Source organism: Pseudophryne corroboree, chromosome 5, assembly GCF_028390025.1.
Source record: "Pseudophryne corroboree isolate aPseCor3 chromosome 5, aPseCor3.hap2, whole genome shotgun sequence".
In the NCBI taxonomy this organism is placed as follows: Eukaryota; Metazoa; Chordata; class Amphibia; order Anura; family Myobatrachidae; genus Pseudophryne; species Pseudophryne corroboree.
This window is the reverse complement of record NC_086448.1, coordinates 643,250,273-643,274,152: the sequence shown is the minus strand read 5'-3', so window position 1 is coordinate 643,274,152 and position 23,880 is coordinate 643,250,273. Positions and strand designations below refer to the sequence as shown.

At 45.2% G+C, this 23,880-nt stretch overlaps 1 protein-coding gene across 2 annotated transcripts in view; it reads left to right on the top strand.

The window, feature by feature from the left end:
- Window positions 1-23,880, top strand: part of CDH2 (cadherin 2) — a 409,683-nt gene that overhangs the window by 268,198 nt on the left and 117,605 nt on the right. For both annotated transcript variants that reach the window (XM_063923643.1, XM_063923642.1), the window contains exon 3: window positions 7,246-7,472. In XM_063923643.1, coding sequence (XP_063779713.1) covers window positions 7,246-7,472 — 227 coding nt within the window. The remainder of the gene's footprint in view (window positions 1-7,245; window positions 7,473-23,880) is intronic.

The following is a 23,880-nucleotide window of genomic DNA, read 5'->3' as shown; positions in this document are numbered from 1 at the left end:
TTGATAATTTCTGTACACTGCAGTGATTGATGTATTCTCGCAAACACTGTGACATATGACCTGTATTTTATTGCATGCTCCCTTCTCAATAAATATATATTTAAAAAAAAAAAATATTATTATTATTACAGGTTGAGTATCCCTTATCCAAAATGCTTGGGACCAGAAGTATTTTGGATATTGGATTTTTTCGTATTTTGGAATAATTGCATACCATAATGAGATATCATGGCGATGGGACCCAAGTCTAAGCACAGAATGCATTTATGTTTCCTTTACACCTTATAACCACAGCCTAAAGGTAATTCTAGACAAAGTTTTAAAAACTTTGTGCATTAAACAAAGTGTGTGTACATTCACACAATTCATTTATGTTTAATATATACCTTATACACACAGCCTGAAGGTCAATTAATACAATATTTTTAATAACTTTGTGTATTAAACAAAGTTTGTGTACATTGAGCCATCAGAAAACAAAGGTTTCACTATCTCAGTCTCACTCAAACAATTCCGTATTTCGGAATATTCCATATTTCGGAATATTTGGATATGGGATACTCAACCTGTATTATTATTATCATGTAGAAGCACACATTTTCATCCGTATTTCCTGTATGATGCTGTTCAGTTGTTGTATTAATAATGACTCTTATGTAATTATTTGATTGAAGTTTTAGCTGTTTGTATGTTTGCATTGTTTTATGGCCCTGAAATGTTTCCTGACATCCTGTCACTCTGCTCCCATGTTAACTTGTAACATAGTAAACAAAGAAAGATGTTTCAACCAAGAAACGAAACACTACACATGGCACATTGCCACCTGCCTTTGGACAATACTCTCTCTTGTTAGTCATTTTTCTTGGCCTTGGGCATTCTGCTATGTGGCTTTAAACTGTATGTTCTTTGTTCCTGTAGTGATATAGAGATATAATTCACTTTGCAAAAACACTCTGAACTTAGCGAGTTCTTTTTAAACATATGCGGTATATAATATTTCGCTAGTGCTGGCAAGGTGTCACATTGTACATTTGACAGTAATGTATGTCATAATTTAGCTCATAAGGTTGAAAAAAGGCACAAGGCCAATAAATCTCCTACATCTAGTGTTGAATGAAGTGAAGGCATTGTTTACTATAGGAAGAGGTAATTGTGAAGGCTAGATGTCACATTCTCATTGCTGTGCTTATTGTTTAGTAATATTTTTTTGTGTTGCTGATTAAACCACCTTTATTCTGTTCAATATAGAAATATGGGATGGATTTGTTGGTGTAGAAATCATAATACAGGTTGAGTATTATCCAATATTCCGAAATACGGAATATTCCGAAATACAGACTTATTTGAGTGAGAGTGAGATAGTGAAACCTTTGTTTTTTGATGGCTCAATGTACAGAAACTTTGTTTAATACACAAAGTTATTAAAAATATTGTATTAAATGACCTTCAGGCTGTGTGTATAAGGTGTATATGAAACATAAATGCACTCTGTGCTTAGACTTAGGTCCCATCACCATAATATCTCATTATGGTATGCAATTATTCCAAAATCCGGAAAAATACAATATCCAAAATACCTCTGGTCCCAAGCATTTTGGATAAGGGATACTCAACCTGTACACATAGAACGGTATGCGGTCGGCATACTGCTTGTCAGGATCCCTGCTGGGTTACCATACTGCCGCTGGTATACCGGCTGAGGTAGGTTATTCCCCCTCTATGGGTGTCAATGATACCCATAGAGGGAGAATAGAACATGTGGCGAGCTACCGAGCCCGCAAGGGGCTTAGTTGCACTCCCCCCTGCCGGCAATCGACCACTCGAGATGCCGATTTCGGTATACTGGCATTTGTCATCTCGGGCGGCGGTAAAACCTACCGATCCCAGAACATACTTGCCTACTCTCCCAAAAGGGCCGTGAGGCTCCCAAATCTAGTTGTGAGCTCTCGGGCGCCCAGAAGCACATTGAAATTTCCCGGCAACTGCAACATTGCATCCGCCCGGTGCCACCAACTCCCCCACTTCACTGAACTCCAAGGGCTACACTGCAGCCCGATGATGCTGATTACCAGCTACATTTGCAGCTAGCTCTTTGTAATGAAGGTGACAGGGTAGAATACAAGATCTATTTTATAAATAAACCAGGATTGCCTACCCTCCCATATCCTGTGGGATATTCCCAGTTCACTGCAAAGTTTCCTGCTGTCCCGGAATGTGAAACAAAACTCCTGTAGTCTCTACTGCCCCATAGCGAATCTGGACAGCGCATGCGAAACTTGAGATGAGGTGGGAGGTGGACATATCAGTGATGCCGGCCAAACATATGGAGTAGACACAGCCCTGAGTGGCAATAGACACGCCCATAGGTAGAACTAGTCGCCCCTTGGACGGAGCATGAGCATGACTAGTTTTCTAAAGTAAACAAGTCTGACCTAAAGTATTTATACAGTACCTAGTTAGAGTCTATCTCACACCTTTTAGCATGTGTCATCCCTCTCTTGGGCTCACAACCACAATATAATTGCCAATAATACACACTGAAAATAATTTATGAAGTGCAAGCCATCTACTGTGCAGTTGTTGTACAGCTTTGGCTTCATCTTTTAGAAGGAGAAGAAGATTGCTTAGCCAAGGGGTGGAGTATGGGGATTCTAGTTGGGTAAGTAAGAGGTGTACCATTGTACCACTTTATGTATAGCAGTGCAGATATTTACTTTTACAGTGAGAGATTATTGTATTTGCACCATATCTCATGCTTTTATTTATTTATATGCCTTCTGCTAAAATAAGTATCACGCCCTTTTCACTATTTTTTAGAACCACTTAAATGTATGAAATTGCTTTTGGAGGAGAATTTGCTAATGTCTCCTCCATGCCTTCAAATTTGCATATATTTAGTATGCAGATCGCATTTCCCTTAATTGTAATGGGAAATGCTATCTGTTTCAGATTTACTTAATAATAGCAGAGGGAGCCTCACAAAAATAATGCCATCTTCATATTACATTATCGAGGCTTATGGTCTGTTTCTCATACGGCTGCTCTGCCCTTCATGGATACTGACAGGCAGAGCTGAGCCTGTAGCTAGCTTCTGTGATCAGCCTTTGTGTCTAATAGGCCACATGCTGATTACAGAGAAAAAAAAAATAGAATAAAAAATTAAATAAAATAAAATTTACCTCCATTCATTAATCTGTGATTACTGGGCTGCTTCTCTATGACTCGCTCAGCTAATATGTGCAGTCAGCTGGGTTGCTGGCTGAGACTTTCACTGCACCTCAGCTGACTGGGTCATAGAGAAGCAGCCCACCTATAACCAATCCCTGAGTGGAGGCAAATTTTATTTTATTTATTTTTTATGACAGATGAGAGACAGGCAGGAGAGAAGGTTGGAAGCCGTACAGCAGCACATATCCGGTAGGCCGTGGCAGATACAGTATCTGATAGGCCTGTGCAGACTCAGTCAGGAGCACAGTGGAGGGAAGTTGACGCATGTGCAAACACAATCTCTGGGTATTTTTTGTGAAAAATACCCAAAAAGTGCGGGGAAGGGAGCAGGGATGGAGCTTTATTGTGAGCTCTGTCCTGGGATGCAAATTATAATACATTCATGCTATGCACAGCTGAAGAACGATATATCGGCTGTACCATCAGCCAGTGTGTATACCTGATATATCGATGAACCACATTGTTCACAGATGTATCACGTTGCAGATACAGATTGAGCCACGGTCATCTGTAAGCGGCTCCATCGCAGGCGTGCACTCCTGGCTTGACTAGGCGATCCGTCCGCCTAGTCACACCGGGAGTGCACAGAGACGCTCCCATTCTGAGCGTCTCAGTCTGGGCGCACGTGCCCGCCCTGATGGAGACGCGCTGCATTCAAGTAAATAGGGCACTACTCTGTCACGGGCGAGCACGCCCGGCCGGACGGAGACGCTCTCAGCAATAGGCACGCCATCTATATATCATTACAGCTACGGGTGTGTACAAGCACAGATCCCATTGAATATGATGTCACAAGTAGGTGGAGATATTTAAATGGAGTTTGCTGGCCAGGCATATCTGGCAGGTAATTGGGAAGCGTGCATGCACAAAACCTGACCAATTGTTAGATCTGTCGGCCAGATGGACGATCCTTCAGCCAAGTGTGTTCCCAGCCTAAAGGGCCCTACACACTTTGCGATCTGCCGCCAAGCTGCCCGACGGCGGATACAGCCGACAGGCGACCCGGTGGCAGGGGGGGGGGCAGTGACGGGGGGAGTGAAGTTTCTTCACTCCCCCGTCACCCAACTCCATAGCAGTGCATGCAAATATGGACGAGAGCGTCCATATTGGCCTGCGTGCACAAGCGACGGGGCAACAGCGATGAACGAGCGCAGGGCCGCGCATCGTTCATCGCTGGTGCCTCCACACTGAAAGATATGAACGGTATCTCGTTTATTAATGAACAAGAACGTTCATATCTTTCAGTATTATCGCCCAGTGTGTAGGGCCCATTAGCCTATGTAGCAAAATTGGTTGGCCCATAGGTACTTGCAGGGGTGTCCTGGGTTGGAGGTCAAGGACCAATTCAAATTATTTATGGTCAGTGTAATAGGCCTAGGGGTGCCATGAAAAAAATTCTGATACTCGAGGGTGATGTGATTTCGAAACACTGCCTTAGGGGATGTTCTTCATAAAAGGGTGCTTCATCTTTATTTTGTTTTTAATTGTTTGTTCCACATTAAGGGGCTAATTCAGGTTGGATCGCAAATCGCGATCTGCCCAGAATTATTGCGGGGGTGACGCGGGTGCATGCGCAGCGGGCCCTACTGCGCATGCGTCCGCATTTTCTGGGAGGGGGGGCGGCAACTTTCCGTTTTCATTGATGAAACAGAGCGTTGCGGGGGCGGGGCAACCCGAACGGTGGGTTGTGCGCGCCGAATGGGGGAGTGTCGGGGTTGCCGCGGCTGCGTGACGTCACACGCAGCCGCTGCGACAGGTAAGATGGCGCCGGGACTCCTGCGGCCGGAGTTAAGCTGCGCCGGCAGGGGTCAACCTTAGTTTCTGCTGACAAACAAAAATTGTGAGTCGATCGCAATTTGTGCTTGTAGCGGGGGGGAGGCGCTGGTCAGCATGCTGGGCGGCCTTGCCCAGTGCTGGGCGGCCCCCAGCATGCGTGCAAAAGGATAGCAAATTCTGCTGATTAGCAGAATTTGCTATCCTTACTGAATTAGGCCCAAACTGTAGTATAACTTCTGCCTCCAGCTGCTATATGTCTGTAAAGGAGCAATGCTTCCCTAGCAGTTTATAGCTGGGACAAATTCTCCAGCACTCCACTAACCACAGAATTTATAAAACATATTCTTAATACTACATTGTGATTTTATAAACATCAGCAAACAATTGTACGTAGATTCATGGCAATAAAACATGTTTAATAACTAGTGTGGTTAGTTTATCTGTTCTCTACTTCATCTTCTGTATCATGTTGCGTTAAAAAAAAGAATTGCATATCCCTTCTGGCTTTAGTCATTAAAGGTTAATTCATGGTATTCCATATGTTTTCTTACCCAGCTGCTGAATTTCAAAATGTGCCCTTCACAAATGGGGTCACCATGTAAGGTCACATTGTTAAGGGAATGGAAGTCACTAACTACAGTATGACACTTTTAACTGTCTCTTCCATTTTAATGTTTCCTTATGAGAATGTATTGTACATTAGGATACAGTATTCTTTTTATTCCAGCTGGGAACGGATAAAGACAGTCACTTAGGCTCCACATATGAGTGGAACTCTTGTTACTGTTGGAAATGTTTCTTGTCTGAATGATTCGCTGTAAGAGCTTACTTGTAATGTACAGTAGTTTCTGCTTCTAATATTAAATGATAAGTGGTGGCAATATTTTGAAGTAGGCCATTTGGGTAAGTATCCCTTGGCTCATAAACATCCCAGAGTTTTTTTTATATTGAAGTCATTTTCTATTCGGTCCTGTTTTCCTGTTCTCACGATGGTTCTTAATTCAATTAAAATGACTATTTCCTGTGATAGATCAACTGAAGTTCTGTAACATTTCTACACGTATATGTTTTCTAAACACTTAGATACTCCTCAGTGTTTTTAATTTTCTAGAAAACCAAATATTTAATCAAGAAATATAAAATGCTTTGAATTTTTTTCTTGTTTTATTTTAGTTTAACAACATCTTTAGATATATGCATAACGTACATATGTAACATGTGCAGAGAGATTTAGATTTGGGTGGTGTGTATTCAAACTAAAATATAAATTGCAGTGTAAAAATAAAGCAGTCAGTATTTACCATGCACAGAAAAAAGATACCCCACCCAATCTAAATCTCTCTGCACATGTTGCATTGCTCCACCTGCAGTGCAACATGGTTTGCCCAGTTGCTTCCTTTTTTGCTTTACTTACATACAATACATGCCCTTAAAGCAGACCTCAGTTATGATTTCCAATTACACTGGAAATGTACATTATTCATTGCTGCGGCAGATGGTTTAATTTTATAACCTGCATCTTATTATTTGCCGTGCGCAAATACCGCCTTTATTCCTTAACAACAGTTTATAGAAAGAAATTAAAATAATCTAAAAACTATGCAACATTGTTAAATTATGTAATGACAATTTGTTTCTAAAGAACATTTTGCTACATAGATTTCCAAGCAGCAACTGAAATTTGGCCACCAGGGGCAGTGTTGTGTTGCAAAACAGAATTTGCTTCACGCTAATAAATAATCTGCAGGAAATGAAATTCTATTTAAAAATTCTGTATTTTTACCTTTGCTGACAGCTGTAATTGCTGACTGTTTAAGCACGTTGAGTTGAAAATTAATTTCATAATTAAGCATAATTGATTAGAAATGTAATTATTATGTTATTTTTTAAATGTATAACTACAGTCCCATTTTATAAATGTTGAGAGCGGTATAACAGAATAGCTAGCGGCATAAAACTAAAGCTCCTCATTGCAGAATAGTTTATAAACTGTCAGTTAACGATCTTCAGATTCACTTGTGGTTCTAAATGTTCCATCTAAAAGCAATGATCCTGTCAATAAATATGTAATCTTTCAGCCAGAAGTACCTTTTTTCGTTTTTGGTTTCCATTGAACAGATTGTATTTTCAGCATTCCAGCAGAGTATTCCCCTCTACTTTGCCATTGATTAAGCAATTGTTTTACTGCTTTCTCTAAATGCCTCCAGTTCTGACTCCTGTTGTGTGTTTTCTTGTCTCTAGTAATGTTTACGGATTGCGGTGCACAAAGACGGATACAGTATGAAACCAGTAACCCTACAGATTTTCGGATCGACCATGATGGAGTTATATTTGCCGCAAGAACTTTTGACATTTCACCTGAACAGACAGAATTGTTGGTCTACGCCCAAGATGAGGAAAACAAGCAACTTTGGCACGTCACTGTGGAAATCACAATAAGACCACAACATGCAAAAGATCCGCTACCGGTAGGCTTACTAAGATGCCGTAGGCCAATTGGAAAACTACTGTAGAAAAAAATATTTGAAAAATATTAATCTATTTTTGTTACTTAGCTGTAAGTGGATATTACATGTCCTCGTCTGAGAGAAACATCATAGTATGATTGCTGCATTAAAACTGATAGTATAGATCATAGGTTCTCAAACTCGGTCCTCAGGACCCCACACGGTGCATGTTTTGCAGGTAACCCAGCAGGTGCACAGGTGTATTAATTACTCACTAACACATTTTTAAAGGTCTACAGGTGGAGCTAATTATTTCACTTGTGATTCTGCGAGCAGACCTGCAAAACATGCACTGTGTGGGGTCCTGAGGACCGAGTTTGAGAACCTATGGTATAGATAATCCTCATTACATGTATTATGTATTGTGTATTAGTGCAGTGGTAGCCAAACTTTTTTTAATCACTGCACCTTAGAGTATCAGAATTTTTTTCACTGCAACCCTAGGCCAAAAGTTTTTTATTGACAAATTTTGAAAAAAATATGAAATTAAGTAAATTATGTTTATATGCCATCCTTAGGCTCTGTTTTTGGGGTGAGGGACAAGATTTGCTTATGTTTGTCCACATATTTTATGATTGCCTGCCATCAGCACTAGTTTTGCCTATTACATTGACAATAAAAAGTTTTAAGGTCCTGGATCACCAAACTGAGGCACCCCTGCAAGTGTGCCACGACACCCCAGGGCAGAGCCGGCCCTAACCAATATGATGCCCTAGGCAAGATTTTGGCTGGTGCCCCCTAGCACCACCGCTGGATCTGCCTCTGACCTTGCACCTCTTTCCCAGCACCATCACCCATACCAGTCCTTGTATCCCCTATATTTTAAATAGGAACAGTTCGCACATTTGACGCACAGCCCAAAAAGGGGCATCTTCTTGCTGGGAAGGGGCATGGCCACACAATAGTAACCCCAATTCCAATAACGCCACACAGTACTGCAACTTTATTCACATTTTATCTTGCGATAGTGTCCATAATTCATATTACATCTCATAGTAGTATCACTTTACCTTATAAACATTACTCCTCACAGTAGAGACCCTTATTCACATTACATCACACTGAATTGCTCCTTATTCACATTACACCACACCTTTTTGCTCTTTATTCACATTAGACGACACAGTAGTGCCCTTTCTATATGCAACGCCACATAGTAGAGCACCTTATACACATAATGCCACACATTAGTAATGCATTTATACACAATTCCACACAGTAATGCCCCTTACACATATGAGACACATTAATGTCCTTATAAACATAATGCACCTTACACATTATGACAACCTTTATTAATGCCCTTTTACACATAATGTCCCTTACACATATGCCGCACATTATTAATGTCCTTATACACATAATGACACACATAGTGCCCCCTACACATTTGCTGCACATTATTAGTGCCCCTATACACATAATGACACACATACAGTAGTACCCTGTTACACATATGCCGCACATTATTAATGCCCTTATACACATAATGACACACATAGTGGCCCTTTACACATATGTTGCACATTATTAATACATTTTTACATGACACACATAATGCTCCTTACACATATTCCGAACACTACTGCACAACCAACCCACTCACATGCACACAGCACTCACATTGCCGCTAACACTGTGACCTCTGCCTCTGCTTGGATACAGATGTGTCCTCACAAATCTTGCATCAATGCTAACGCCGGGCACCTTTTTTTAATGAAAATGCATCTTATTTGCATTGCTATGTGGCTACGATGCATAAGCAGCTTCTGCTGATTAAACTGATATGCAGCATGCCTATATACTGTGTGTGTGGCTGTATCTGCATATGAAATGCTACATACAGAATATAGGCATGCTGCATATCATTTTAATCAGCAGAAGCTGCTGATGCCTCTAGGCATATCAAATGCCCTAGGCAATTGCCTAGTTTGCCTATGCCTATGGCCGGCTCTGCCCCAGGGTGCCATGGCACCCAGTTTGAGAACCACTGTATTAGTGTATTTAGATAAGCAGGAACAAGCAAGGCACTGACAAGTAATTTGTGAGCATTAAAAGATGCACAAGTCCTCTGCACAGTTGAAGTGGTTTTATATTTTATAAAATAGAGGTATAACAACTTCAAGATGTTGGCAGGGAAGCACGATTTTACTCCGAATGGAAGAACTGTGGCCCTCATTCCGAGTTGTTCGCTCGCAAGCTGTTTTTAGCAGATTTACTCACACTAAGCCGCCGCCTACTGGGAGTGAATCTTAGCATCTTAAAATTGCGAACGACGTATTCGCAATATTGCGAATACACCTCTTTTAGCAGTTTCTGAGTAGCTCCAGACTTACTCGGCATCTGCGATCAGTTCAGTGCTTGTCGTTCCTGGTTTGACGTCACAAACACACACAGCGTTCGGCCAGGCACTCCTCCGTTTCTCCAGCCACTCCCGCGTTTTTCCCAGAAACGGTAGCGTTTTTCCGCACACACCCATAAAACGGCCAGTTTCCGCCCAGTAACACCCACTTCCTGTCAATCACACTACGATCACCAGAACGATGAAAAAGCCGTGAGTAAAATTCCTAACTACATAGCAAATTTAGTTGGCGCAGTCGCACTGCGGACATTGCGCATGCGCACTAAGCGGAAAATCGCTGCGATGCGAAGAAAAAATACCGAGCGAACAACTCGGAATGACCACCTGTGTACAGATGTGCCCTCATACATCTTGCCTCTATACGTAACTTAGCAGGAGATGCCTGCCGTGAGTGAGCTGACAGGTCCAGTGTAATTCTGTTAGTTACGGGTATCATCGCTATGTGAATAAGACACACAAACAGTCTCTGTTAATTAAAATATGCGGCATGTCTATATTCTCGTGTGACCGTGGCTGTATCTGCATATGTAATGCTGCATTACAGTGTTTTCCAGGAAAACACTGTAGTGTAGCATTTTGTATGCAGATACAAACGCGGTCGCACACAGAATATAGGCCTGCTGCCTCTAATTTTAATCAGAAAAATCTGCATATGTGTCCTATTTGCTGTGTTTTGCGAACATGACACATTTTTATGGAAAAAGTTGCACAAAAAGACACTTAGCACTACCAAGTAACACCATGGCATGGCGTGACTAGAAGGGCTGTTTAACATACCAGGAGGCTAGATGTACATGGACACATTTGTGGATAGAGGTGTTCCATACTAAATGGATTATAACTACAGTTACATGCTCCCAGTTTTGCTCCCAGACTCAGTTGCATACAGATCTACAAATGTTGCATATTAAATGAATCAGTGCAGTCTTGTGAATAGGCTTGTAATTTGTGACTATTTCGGCCCAAAAAATATGTTTGTGCAAGCTGAGTTGCACTTGAACTGGCACACAGGGACGGGATGTTTAGCATTAGTGTATGAGGACACATCTGTACCTATCGCTACCAGTTACTTACATTTCTGAAACTGTGCATGAGCGCCCATTATTGTAGGTCACGCATACTCAGGTATTCAATTCTTCCCGCCCCCTTCGCGCCAGCCGGCAGGTACTCAATTGTTTCTACCGACGGGCACAATATCATCATTACAGCTCACTACCCTGGGGGTGGCAAGCTGAAATGCACAGACTGCTATGGGCGCGATAGAGGCGATAAAATTGATGAATTGAATATCGCCCTGCAATCTCCAGTCACTTTAGATGGCAGATCGGGCGCAATATATCAATTGAATATCACACTTAGAGTCATTTTGTGAAAATTAACACATTAGAGGATGGAAGCAGTTATAGAGGGACCAGGCGATTCCTAGATATGGAAAAAGCATCTGACGCTATAGTAAGAATAATCAGAAAAGCAGCCTGATCAGTTTATTAGCCTAATTCAAGAGATATATTGTATGTGATACCATTTCTGCATGATTTTATGTAAAAGTGGACTGGTATACCCCTTTCACATCTCCAATGCCGGATCCCACCCGGGAATTGGAAACGGGTCCTTCCCGGGTGGGATCCGGCATTGGAGCCTCAGCGCTGGCTTCCTGACCCGGCAATATGCGGGGGGGGGGGGGGGGTGGCGCCTGGAGATGATCTCAACCTAACGCTACCTCTACCTATCTAGTAAACGGGACTCTGGTCACAGTGGCCCGAGAACCCGTTTACACCGCCGCTGACCCAGTATTCAACCCGAGAATAACCCCCCTTATTTCCCGGGTTGAATTACCGGGTCAGGCGACCTAGGAATTCTCCAAGGCCCCTTTCACATCGCACACTGACCCTTGTTGACCCAGCAATATGCCGGGTCGATACCGTTGTTATTTTTGCGATGTGAAAGGGGTAATTGAAAGCCCAGATAGACCACATGCACTATTTTAAATGTTCAAAAAATTGCTGTCATATAATTACTGATGTAGGTTTGTGAAAATGATGTAAACATATTCACATATAACCAATCTGTCCAAACATGGACATTTTCCTATTTAAACCTCAGTGGTTTCATAAATCCTATTAATGTTCTTCCGATATTCCGAGAATCTTACAAAGAGCTTTGGATCAGTAAAATAATTCTGTCATTTAAAGCTCAGAATTGTATTACTTACAGAAATAATAGTGGTAAAACACAATGTAATTGTATTGCATCACAGGTAACAATTCAAGTCAAAATCTGAAATGCTGTAAGTTACGATTTCTTGGAAGATGTTGAAATAATAAGATTTTACTTACCGGTAAATCTATTTCTCGAGTCCGTAGTGGATGCTGGGGACTCCGTAAGGACCATGGGGAATAGACGGGCTCCACAGGAGACATGGGCACTTTAAGAAAGAATTTAGATTCTGGTGTGCTCTGGCTACTCCCTCTATGTCCCTCCTCCAGACCTCAGTTAGAGAAACTGTGCCCGGAAGAGCTGACAGTACAAGGAAAGGATTTTGGTAATCCAGGGCAAGATACATACCAGCCACACCAATCACACCGTATAACTTGTGATAAACTTACCCAGTTAACAGTATGAACAACAACAGAGCATCAGTTCAACCCTGATGCAACTATAACATAACCCTTATTTAAGCAATAACTATATACAAGCATTGCAGAAGAAGTCCGCACTTGGGACGGGCGCCCAGCATCCACTACGGACTACGAGAAATAGATTTACCGGTAAGTAAAATCTTATTTTCTCTAACGTCCTAGTGGATGCTGGGACTCCGTAAGGACCATGGGGATTATACCAAAGCTCCCAAACGGGCGGGAGAGTGCAGATGACTCTGCAGCACCGATTGAGCAAATACAAGGTCCTCCTCAGCCAGGGTATCAAACTTATAGAACTTTGCAAAAGTGTTTGAACCCGACCAAGTAGCCGCTCGGCACAGCTGTAATGCCGAGACCCCTCGGGCAGCCGCCCAAGAAGAGCCCACCTTCCTAGTGGAATGGGCCTTATCTGATTTTGGCAGCGGCAATTCAGCCGCAGAATGAGCCTGCTGAATCGTGTTACAGATCCAGCGAGCAATAGTTTGCTTTGAAGCAGGAGCACCAAGCTTGTTGGAAGCATACAGGATAAACAAAGACTCTTGTTTTCCTGACCCTAGCCTTTCTGGCTACATAAACCTTCAAAGCCCTGACCACGTCAAGCAACTCGGAATCCTCCAAGTCAGTACTAGCCACAGGCACCACAATAGGTTGGTTTATATGAAAAGATGAAACTACTTTCGGCAGGAATTGTGGACTGGTCCTCAATTCTGCTCTATCCGCATGGAAAACCAGATAGGGGCTTTTATGTGACAAAGCCGCCAATTCTGACACACGCCTAGCCGAAGCCAAGGCTAGTAGTATGACCACCTTCCACGTGAGATATTTCAATTCCACCATTTTGAGTGGTTCAAACAGTGGGATTTCAGGAAACTCAACACCACGTTAAGATCCCAAGGTGCCACTGGAGGCACAAAAGGGGGCTGAATATGCAGCACTCCCTTTACAAACGTCTGAACTTCAAGTAGAGAAGCCAGCTCTTTGTGAAAGAAAATGGATAGGGCCGAAATCTGGACCTTAATGGAACCCAATTTTAGGCCCAAAGTCACTCCTGACTGTAGGAAGTGAAGGAAACGGCCCAGCTGGAATTCCTCCGTAGGGGCATTCCTGGCCTCACACCAAGCAACATATTTTCGCCATATACGATGATAATGTTGAGCTGTCACGTCCTTCCTAGCCATTATCAGCATAGGAATAACCTCATCCGGAATGCCTTTCTCTGCTAGGATCCGGCGTTCAACCGCCATGCCGTCAAACGCAGCCGTGGTAAGTCTTGGAACAGACAGGGCCCCTGTTGCAACAAGTCCTGTCTTAGAAGCAGAGGCCACGAGTCCTCTGTGAGCATTTCTTGCAGATCTGGATACCAAGTCCTTCTTGGCCAATCCGGAACAATGAGTATTGTTCTCACTCCTCTTCTTCTTATGATTCTCAGCACCTTGGGTATGAGAGGAAGAGGAGGAAATACATAGACCGCCTGGAACACCCACGGTGCCACCAGTGCGTCCACAGCTATCGCCTGAGGGTCTCTTGACCTGGCGCAATACCTCTGTAGTTTTTTGTTGGGGCGGGATGCCATCATGTCCACCTGTGGCAGTTCCCACCGACTTGCAATCTGCGTGAAGACTTCTTGATGAAGTCCCCACTCTCCCGGGTGGAGGTTGTGCCTGCTGAGGAAGTCTGCTTCCCAGTTGTCCACTCCCGGGATGAACACTGCTGACAGTGTGCTTACGTGATTCTCCGCCCAGCGAAGAATTCTGGTGGCTTCCGCCATCGCCACCCTGCTCCTTGTGCCGCCTTGTCGGTTTACATGAGCCACAGCGGTGATGTTGTCTGACTGAATCAGAACCGGTTGGTCGCGAAGCAGGGTCTCCGCTTGACGTAGGGCGTTGTATATGGCCCTTAGTTCCAGGATGTTGATGTGAAGGCAAGTCTCCTGACTTGACCACAGACCTTGGAAATTTCTTCCCTGTGTGACTGCCCCCCACCCTCGGAGGCTTGCATCCGTGGTCACCAGGACCCAGTCCTGAATGCCGAATCTGCGGCCCTCGAGAAGGTGAGCACTCTGCAGCCACCAGAGGAGAGAAACCCTGGCCCTGGGGGATAGGGTGATTAACCGATGCATCTGAAGATGTGTCATGAGTTCCTGAGCTTTCTCTATCGGGAGATAAACCCTTTTCTGGTCTGTGTCCAGAATCATGCCCAGGAAAGGCAGACGAGTCGTAGGAATCAACTGCGACTTTGGAATATTTAGAATCCAGCCGTGTTGCCGTAACACTTCCAGGGAACGTGCTACGCTGATCAGCAACTGCTCTCTTGACCTCGCTTTTATGAGGAGATCGTACCAGTATGGGATAATTGTGACCCCTTGCTTCCGCAGGAGTACCATCATTTCCGCCATTACCTTGGTAAATATTCTCGGAGCCGTGGAGAGACCAAACGGCAACTTCTGACATTGGTAATGACAATCCTGTACCACAAATCTGAGGTACGCCTGATGAGGTGGATAAATGGGGACATGAAGGTATGCATCCTTTATGTCCAGAGACACCATAAAACCCCCCCTTCCAGGCTTGCGATGACCGCTCTCAGCGATTCCATCTTGAAACGGAACCTTTTCAGGTACATGTTCAGGGATTTTAAATTCAATATGGGTCTGACCGAACCGTCCGGTTTCGGTACTACAAACATGGTCGAATAATAACCCCTTCCTTGTTGAAGGAGGGGAACCTTGACCACCACCTGTTGAAGATACAATTTGTGAATTGCAGTTAACACTATTTCCCTCTCGTGGGGGGAAGCCGGCAGGGCCGTCGGTGAGGGGGCATCTCCTCGAAGTCCAGCTTGTATCCCTGAGACACAATATCTATTGCCCAGGGATCCAACAGGGAGTGAACCCACTTGTGGCTGAAATTTCGAAGACGTGCCCCCACCGGGCCTAGCTCCGCCTGTGGAGCCCCAGCGACATGCGGTGGATTTTGTACAGGCCGGGGAGGACTTCTGTTCCTGGGAACTAGTTGTGTTGTGCATCTTCTTTCCTCTGCCCCTGCCTCTGGCAAGAAAGGACGCACCTCTGACTTTCTTGTTTCTTTGTGATCGAAAGGCTGCATTTGATAATGTCGTGCTTTCCTAGGCTGTGCAGGAATATAAGGCAAAAGATCAGAATTACCAGCTATAGCTGTGGAGACCAGGTCCGAGATCCCTTCTCCACACAATCCTCAGCCTTCCATATGCCTCTTAAGTCGGCATCACCTGTCCATTGCATATTCTACAGGACACGTCAAGCAGAAATCGACATAGCGTTGACTCTAGAACCCAGTAGATTAATGTCTCTTTGGGCATGTTTTTTATATATATATATATATATATATATATATATCTAAGACAGCATCTTTAATATATATATCTATATATATACATATATATATATACATACTAGGGTCTCAATCCCTGCTGATAAGGTACCTGTCCACGCTGCTACAGCGCTATAAACCCATGCCGACACAATTGCCGGTCTGAGTAGTGTACCAGAATGTGCACGCTATCTGCAGGATCCCTGAGGATAGCTGTTAAGTCAGCGCTACCTTTTGGGCAAACTTGACACCCTAGGGGAAGATTCCCATCGTATCCTGGCCCTAGTAGGGAAAGGATACTCCCTGAGAATTCTTTGTGGGAAACTGCAGTCTCTTGTCTGGAGATTCCCGCTCTTTTTCATCATGAGAGGAGGGAAATTTACCTCAGCTTTCTTCCCCTTAAACATGTGTACCCTTGTGTTAGGGACAGATGAGTCATCAGTGATATGCAAAACATATTTTATTACAATAATCATATATTGAATACTTTCCTGCCATTTTGGCTGTAACTTTGCATTATCGTAGTCGACACTGGAGTCAGACTCCGTGTCGATATCAGTGTCTATTATTTTGGATAGTGAGCATTGAGAGACTCTGAAGGTCTCTGCGACATAGGGACAGACATGGGTAGATTCCCTGTCTGTTCCCTAATCTTTGTGCAATAAATTTACCTTAGCACTTAATTACACATATCCAAACAGGTGTCGACGTTGTCGACGGAGACACCCTTCACACACACATTTGCTTCATCTCCTCCTTAGGGGAGCCTTTTACCTCAGACATGTCGACACACACGTACCGACACACCACACATTCAGGGAATGCTCATCTGAAGACAATTCCCCCACAAGGCCCTTTGGAGAGACAGAGAGAGAGTATGCCAGCACACACCCCAGCGCTATTAACCCAGGAATAACACAGTAACTTAATGTTAACCCAGTAGCTGCTGTTTATATTGATTTTTGCGCCGAATTATGTGCCCCCCCTCTCTTTTTACCCTCTTCTACCGTGTATCTGCAGGGGAGAGGCTGGGGAGCTTCCTCTCAGCGGTGCTGTGGAGAAAAAACATGGCACTGGTGAGTGCTGAGGAAGAAGCCCCGCCCCCTCGACGGCGGGGTTCTGTCCCGCTTAAATATACATTTTCTTGGCGGGGGCTCATACATATATACAGTGCCCAACTATATATGTTCACTTTTGCCAAAAAGAGGTCCAAATGCTGCCCAGCCCCCCCCCCCCCCCCTGCGCCCTGCACCCTTACAGTGACCGGAGTATGTGTGGTGTGTGGGAGCAATGGCGCACAGCTGCAGTGCTGTGCGTTACCTCAGTGAAGACCGGAGTCTTCTGCCGCCGATTTCGAAGTCTTCTTGCTTATCATGCTCACCCGGCTTCTGTCTTCCGGCTCTGCGAGGGGGATGACGAGGGTGAGATCCTGTGTACGATCCCTCTGGAGCTAATGGTGTCCAGTAGCCTAAGAAGCAGGACCTATCTTCAGAGAGTAGGGCTGCTTCTCTCCCCTCATTCCCACGATGCAGGGAGTCTGTTGCCAGCAGAGCTCCCTGAAAATAAAAAACCTAACAAAATACTTTCTCACAGCAAGCTCAGGAGAGCTAACTGAAAAGCACCCAGCTTGTCCGGGCACAGATTCAAACTGAGGTCTGGAGGTGGGACATAGAGGGAGGAGCCAGAGCACACCAGAATCTAAATTCTTTCTTAAAGTGCCCATGTCTCCTGCGGAGCCCGTCTATTCCCCATGGTCCTTACGGAGTCCCCAGCATCCACTAGGATGTTATGAACCTAGCACAACTCGTTTTGTTATCTCTTAAAAAATTTAAAATGATGCTGTCTCTCCATGTTATGATAGATTTAGGGGGATATTTAGCAAAGCTTGGAGAGAGATAAAGGCAGGGGCGTTTCTACAGAGGAGGGGGCCCGTGTGCACCTCCGGGTGGGCCCCCTCCTTTGCACGGCGCTGTAGACTCCGGCATTGTGCCGGAGTCTACTGCGCATGCGTAGGTCTCTGGAAACATGGCGCCCGCCATGATCCGGAGACCAATTTAGCTACCGCGCATGCGCGGCGGCCATTTTGGCTGTGATGTCCGCCGCGATTGCAGGGGTCGGCGCTGGACTCCGTAAAGGTAAGTGTTAATATGGGTGCGGTTTGGGCCCCCCTGGACCCAAGGGCCCGTGTGCACCGCACCCATTACACCCATTATAGAAACGCCAATGGATAAAGGCCCTCATTCCGAGTTGATCGCTCGCTAGCTACTTTTTGCAGCCGTGCAAACGTATAGTTGCCGCCCACGGGGGAGTGTATTTTCGCTTTGCAAGTCGCATGTGCAGCCGAGCGGGGTGAAAACGTTTTTTATAGTTTCTGAGTAGGTCTGAACTTACTCAGCCCTTGCAATCACTTCAGCCTGTCCGGTCTGGACACGCCTCCAAACGCCTGGACACACCGGCGTTTTCCCTACCACTCCCAGAAAACGGTCAGTTGACATCCATAAACGCCCTCTTTCTGTCTATCTCCTTGCGAATGGCTGTGCAAATGGAATTGTCGCTAGAAGCATTGCCCAGCAACAATGCTGTTTGTACCTGTACGACGTGCGTGCGCATTGTTGTGCATATGCATGCGCAGTAGTAACCTGATCGCTGTGCTGTGAAAATCGGCAGCGTGCGATCAATTCGGAATGACCCCCATAGTACCAACCAATTAGCTGTCATTTTTCAAAAACAGCCTATAAAGTGGCAGTTAGAAGCTGATTGGTTGACACTTTATCGTTTTCCACTTCCTCTCGCCAAGGTTTGATGAATCTCCCCCTTAGTATTAACAAGACAACTTTAACTGAATATCGAGCACATGGTTCAAACTACACTTTCTGCCCTTTTTTATTAAATAGTGAAAGCTTCTATATCCAGTCTGCTGTCTCCATAGGGGAAGCGGTTACAATCCCGCCAGTTGGGATCCCGGCAGTCACAATACCGACGCCGAAATCCCGACGGGGTGAAATGCAGCCGCCGAAATACCAGCGAGAAAGGCTATTTTCCCTCTGTTGAGTTTCCACGACATCCATAGAGCACACCGAGCCTGCAAGCGGCTTTCTAGCACTCGCACCACTGTCGGCATTCTGGCTGAGGGGTCCCGCAGCCGGCAATTAGTACATATCACCTCCAGAGGTAACCTCTGTTTTGCGAGGTTTACAGTGAAGCATGTAAACTCTCTATTGGCAGAGAAAATTCCCATTTTCGGTAAGAATCGGGCCTTTGGAAAAGACTTAGGGACCGATTTAGCAACCTGAAAACAACATTTTAATACATATTTGCAGTACACTGCTAAGGAACTTGAATATAAATTGTAAACTGCATTTGTCTTTGGATCAATACAATAGCTTTTCGGTGATTTCATTTTAAAGTGCCTTGCAAGTTAAGATACTGTATGTGTGTTACAGTATAACGCTATCTGTATGTATAAATGTAATTACTTACTGTCACAGTTGATAACAGACATAGGAGCCCATTTATCAAGCCTTGGAGAGTGATAAATAGCACGGTTATAAGGTACCAGCCAATCAGCTCCTAACTGCCATGTAACAGGCTGTGTTTGAAAAATGACTGTTAGGAGCTGATTGGTTGGTACTTTATCACCGTGCTATTTATCACTCCCCAAGGCTTGATAAATCTGGGCATAAATGTAAACTTTTCATGTAAGGTTAATAATAATCACAGCTTGTTAAATATTTGTTTTCAGTGGTTACAAATGTAAATATTGTAATAGTAATTGTAACACGATTGTTTATGTTTAAAGGGGGGTACACACTGAGAGATCCATGCTTAAAATCTAAGCAATCTGACTAGATGCTTTGATTTTAAGCACGGATCTCTCCATGTGTATGCACACTCTGGAGCTCCAGAGAGTTTTCTTCAGTTTCTTTTAAATCTCAGTTATTTTCGGTATGCTGTTTGGGCAACAGCATACCTGCATAGTGGAAGTTAGGGGGGGGGGGGGGCGGTCACCGACCATCCAAGGTGTCAGAGCTGCTTCCCCGCTGCAGGACTACCGTCCTGAGAGGTTGTTGTACAGCGGGGCACTGCGCCTTAGCAGTCACAATCGCAGCATGCCGCACACCCATAACAGGACCCTGAAGGTGACAACAGTGGTGAGTACAAACCAGGGGCCCTGCTACGGGGGCCCCCCGGTTCATGGTGTTGCAAACACGCAGGGGGGAGGCATAAGGGACCCGCCTGGGGGGGGACCCGCTATAGCCCCCTGTGTACACTGGCAGCAGTAGTTAAAACTAGAACTTGTGTGATGTTTTTGCACTCCTAAGGAGACTTTGCTAGTATAAATATAACTGAAACTCTGGCACCATTACAGGGGGTGGAGCTTCCTCAGAGCGGGACCAGCTGCGTTTTGGCGCCTTCCTCTGCTTACAGCTGCAGCAGCAGGCACACACAGCTCCTCCAGACACTCGGGATACGCAGGAAAACTGGTACAGGGGTGTACACGATCTGTGTCCTGAAAAGGACAAAAACTCCAGTGTTTCACTGTGATATAACTGCTTGCAGCCTCACTGGGGCTGTTTAGCTTGGGTGTGCTATACCTTCTCTCTGTCTCCCTCTCACATACAGTAAAGGCAGTCTTGCTATTGTATTACTTGTCTGTGTGTGTGTGTGTGTGTGTGTGTGTGTGTGTGTGTGTGTGTGTGTGTGTGTGTGTGTGTGTAAGTGTTGTTTACTGTAAACATGGTAAAACACCAATTATGCAGTGTCTATCACACTAGATTCTCTCCCTCTACATCTGGTTCCATGTCATGTGAACAATGTAGTCAGTCCTAACAGCACAGTGAGGGGACTGGGGGGAGGAGGGTCAAGAGCCTTCCTGGCTAGGTGCTATAAAATCAATGATGTCAGATATGTCATCTCAGCTCACTGCTAATGCTCAAAAAACTCAACAACTGCAGCAGTCTGTTGCAGACCTGGCTGCAAGGGCAAATGTTCCACAGCCCCCCTTCCCCCTCTCTAACTCAGGACCACTTAAATGTGGGTTACCTGCCTTACTCTCAGACCCTGATGAGCAGATAAAGGGGGAGGAATTGGATCCCCTTCTGCACAGGGTATCGAGCTCGTAATTTTATCTATACGGGACATGTTAAAACTCCCTCTAGAGGACGCTGCAGCACAGCAGTCATTTTTCTTCACACAGAACAAGCTCAGTGTCACTTTCCCTGATTCTGCAGAGTTAGATGACCTACAGGTATTTAAGTTAGCATGAAAAAATCCAGACAAAAAATACCAAGTGACTTAACCATTTGCTACTGAGGGCAGGAAAATCTGTGAAGAACCCCCCGCTGTTGACGTATCAGTATCTTGCCTATCTAAAAATGCGGTACTGCCAGCTCTGGGCTCCTTTACCATAAAGGAACCTGGGGATAGAAAAATAGAGAATGCACTGAAGTCTATCTGCACTTCAGCGTGTATATCACAAAGACCATTCATAGCAGGTTGCTGGATGACTCATGCCAATCATACGTGGGCTACTCAGATTCAAGAGGTCCTCTCGGGGGTTATGTCCCTGGTCACTACAGTGACTCTCCTGAAGCACATTCAGGACACTGCACGCGTCCTGTGTGACTCCCTCAAGGAGATAGGCAATATTAATCCTAGGACATCTGCTTTGGCTCTTCGGGGTGGAATTGGATATGTGAATTTCTAAAGTTACTGCGGGAAATCCACGTTCCTCCCCTCTGGGGCCCCGCCGACTAGACGTTCCTACCCGGGGCCGTCTACTCAGTCCTTTATGTCTAACAGATTTCGATCTAGGGTCAGAGGTTCCTCCAATGTGGCTAGAGGCACCAGCGGTAAGACAAGAAAACCAGCAATCGCAGGTTCTCAGGAGAGCACCAGTTCAGCTTCCACTAAGGCCTCAACATGACGGTGCCCACCACCCCGAGGGGATTTTGAGGTGGGAGTTCGGCTGTGTTGCTTCAGCCGCATCTGGGAAAGTTCCTGCCAGGATACCTGGGTAAAGGACCTCATTTCTCAGGGCTACAATCTGGAGTTCGACGGTGCTCCACCCCAATGATTTTTAAATCAAGCTTGCCAGCTTTGGAGGATACGCGTGTTGAGCTGCAACAGGCCAGCCTAAAGTTGGTCCAGTCCCAAGTCATTGTTCCAGTGCCACTACAACAACAGGGAAAGGGTTACTACTCCAACCTGTTCATGGTTCCCGAAAACGGACGGTTCGGTAAGACCCATTTTGAATCTGAAATCCTTGAACCCTTACCTAAGGGTTTTCAGGTTCAAGATGGAATCCTTGCGAGCAGTGATTGCAGGTCTGGAAGAACAAGAATTCATGGTCTCCCTGGATGTCAAGGATGCCTGTCTCCATATCCCGATTTAGCCACCTCATCAGGCTTACCTTATGTTTGCCCTGCTGAACGATCACTACCAGTTTCAGGCACTACCCTTTGGCTTGTCCACAGCTCTGAGGGTGTTCACAAAGGTGATGGCGGAGATGTTCCAACTCTGGGTCCAGGGGGTCAATGTTGTCCCTTATCTGGATGATCTCTTGATAAAAGCAAGATCCAAAGTGCTTTTATTGCTCAAGATAGATCGCACTATTCAGCTTCTGTCACACCATGGGTGGATCCTCAATTTACTGAAGTCCCACCTGGAGCCAACTCAGTGGCTCCTGTTCCTGGGAATGTTGCTGGATACTGTGGCTCAGAAAGTGTTCTTCCCAGAGGAAAAAGTGAGTACACTTCAGGAGATGGTCCACATGGTTCTCCGGACTACTCGAATATCCATCCATCTTTGCATAAGATAATTGGGGAAGATGGTTGCCTCGTACGAGGCAATCCAGTATGGAAGGTTCCATGCTAGAACATTCAATTACATTTCCTGAGCAAGTGGTCCAGATCACATCTTTAAATGCACCAGATAATACGGCTGTCACCTCAGGCCAGGATTTCCCTCCTGTGGTGGCTGCAGTCCTCCAACCTACTGGAATGCCGAAGTTTTGGGATTCAGGATTGGATCCTCCTCACGACGGATGCGAGTCTGAGAGGATGTGGAGCTGTCACCCAGGGGCCTCATTTCCAGGGCAGGTGGTCAGCCCACGAAGCCCTCCTTCCGATCAACATTCTGGAACTTCGGGCGTTCTACAACAAAGCACTGTCCGCAAACATCATTCCGGGAGTGGACAACTGGAAAGCGGACTTCCTGAGTCGTCATGATCTCCACCCGGGAAAGTGGGGCTTCGCCATCAGGTGTTTCAGCAGATCATCAACCGGTGGGGCTGCTCACAAATAGACATGATGGCTTCTCATCTCAACAAAAAGCTTCCTTGGTATTGCTCATGAACCAGGGACCCTCAGGTGAGGTCAGTAGATGCACTGACGTCGCCTTGGCCTTACCGGCTGGTCTACCTGTTTCCTCCGATTCCATTGCTCCCTGGGCGCTCAAGCGAATCAGGAATCAAGAAGTCCAGGCAATTCTGATTGCCCTGGATTGGCCGCGAAGGGCGTGGTATGCGGATCTTCTGGACATGTCCATCGAAGACCCTTGGTCTCTGCTACTGAGAAGAGATCTTCTTCAACAAGGTCCGTTCATCTACTCGGACTTACGGCAGCTTCATTTGACAGTATGGAGATTTAGCAGAACATCCTAGCTCACAAGGGCCTTTCTAAAAAGGTTATTACTACCATGGTTCAGGCCAGGAAACCTGTGACGTCAAAACACTATCATCATATCTGTAGGAAATATGTCTCCTTGTGCAAGGACTGCACGTATCCACCTGTGGAGTTCCACTTGGGACGTTTTCTCCGTTTCCTGCAGGCTGGTTGGGATAAGGGCTTATGTTTGGGTTCCATAAAGGTCCAGATTTCAGTTCTCTCCATTTTCTTCCAGAAGAAATTGGCAGTAATGCCAGAAGTTCAGAAATTCTTGCAAGGGGTGCTTCACATTCAACCTCCTTTTGTGCCGCCCACGGCACCATGGGATTTGAATGTTGTGTTGGAATTTCTACA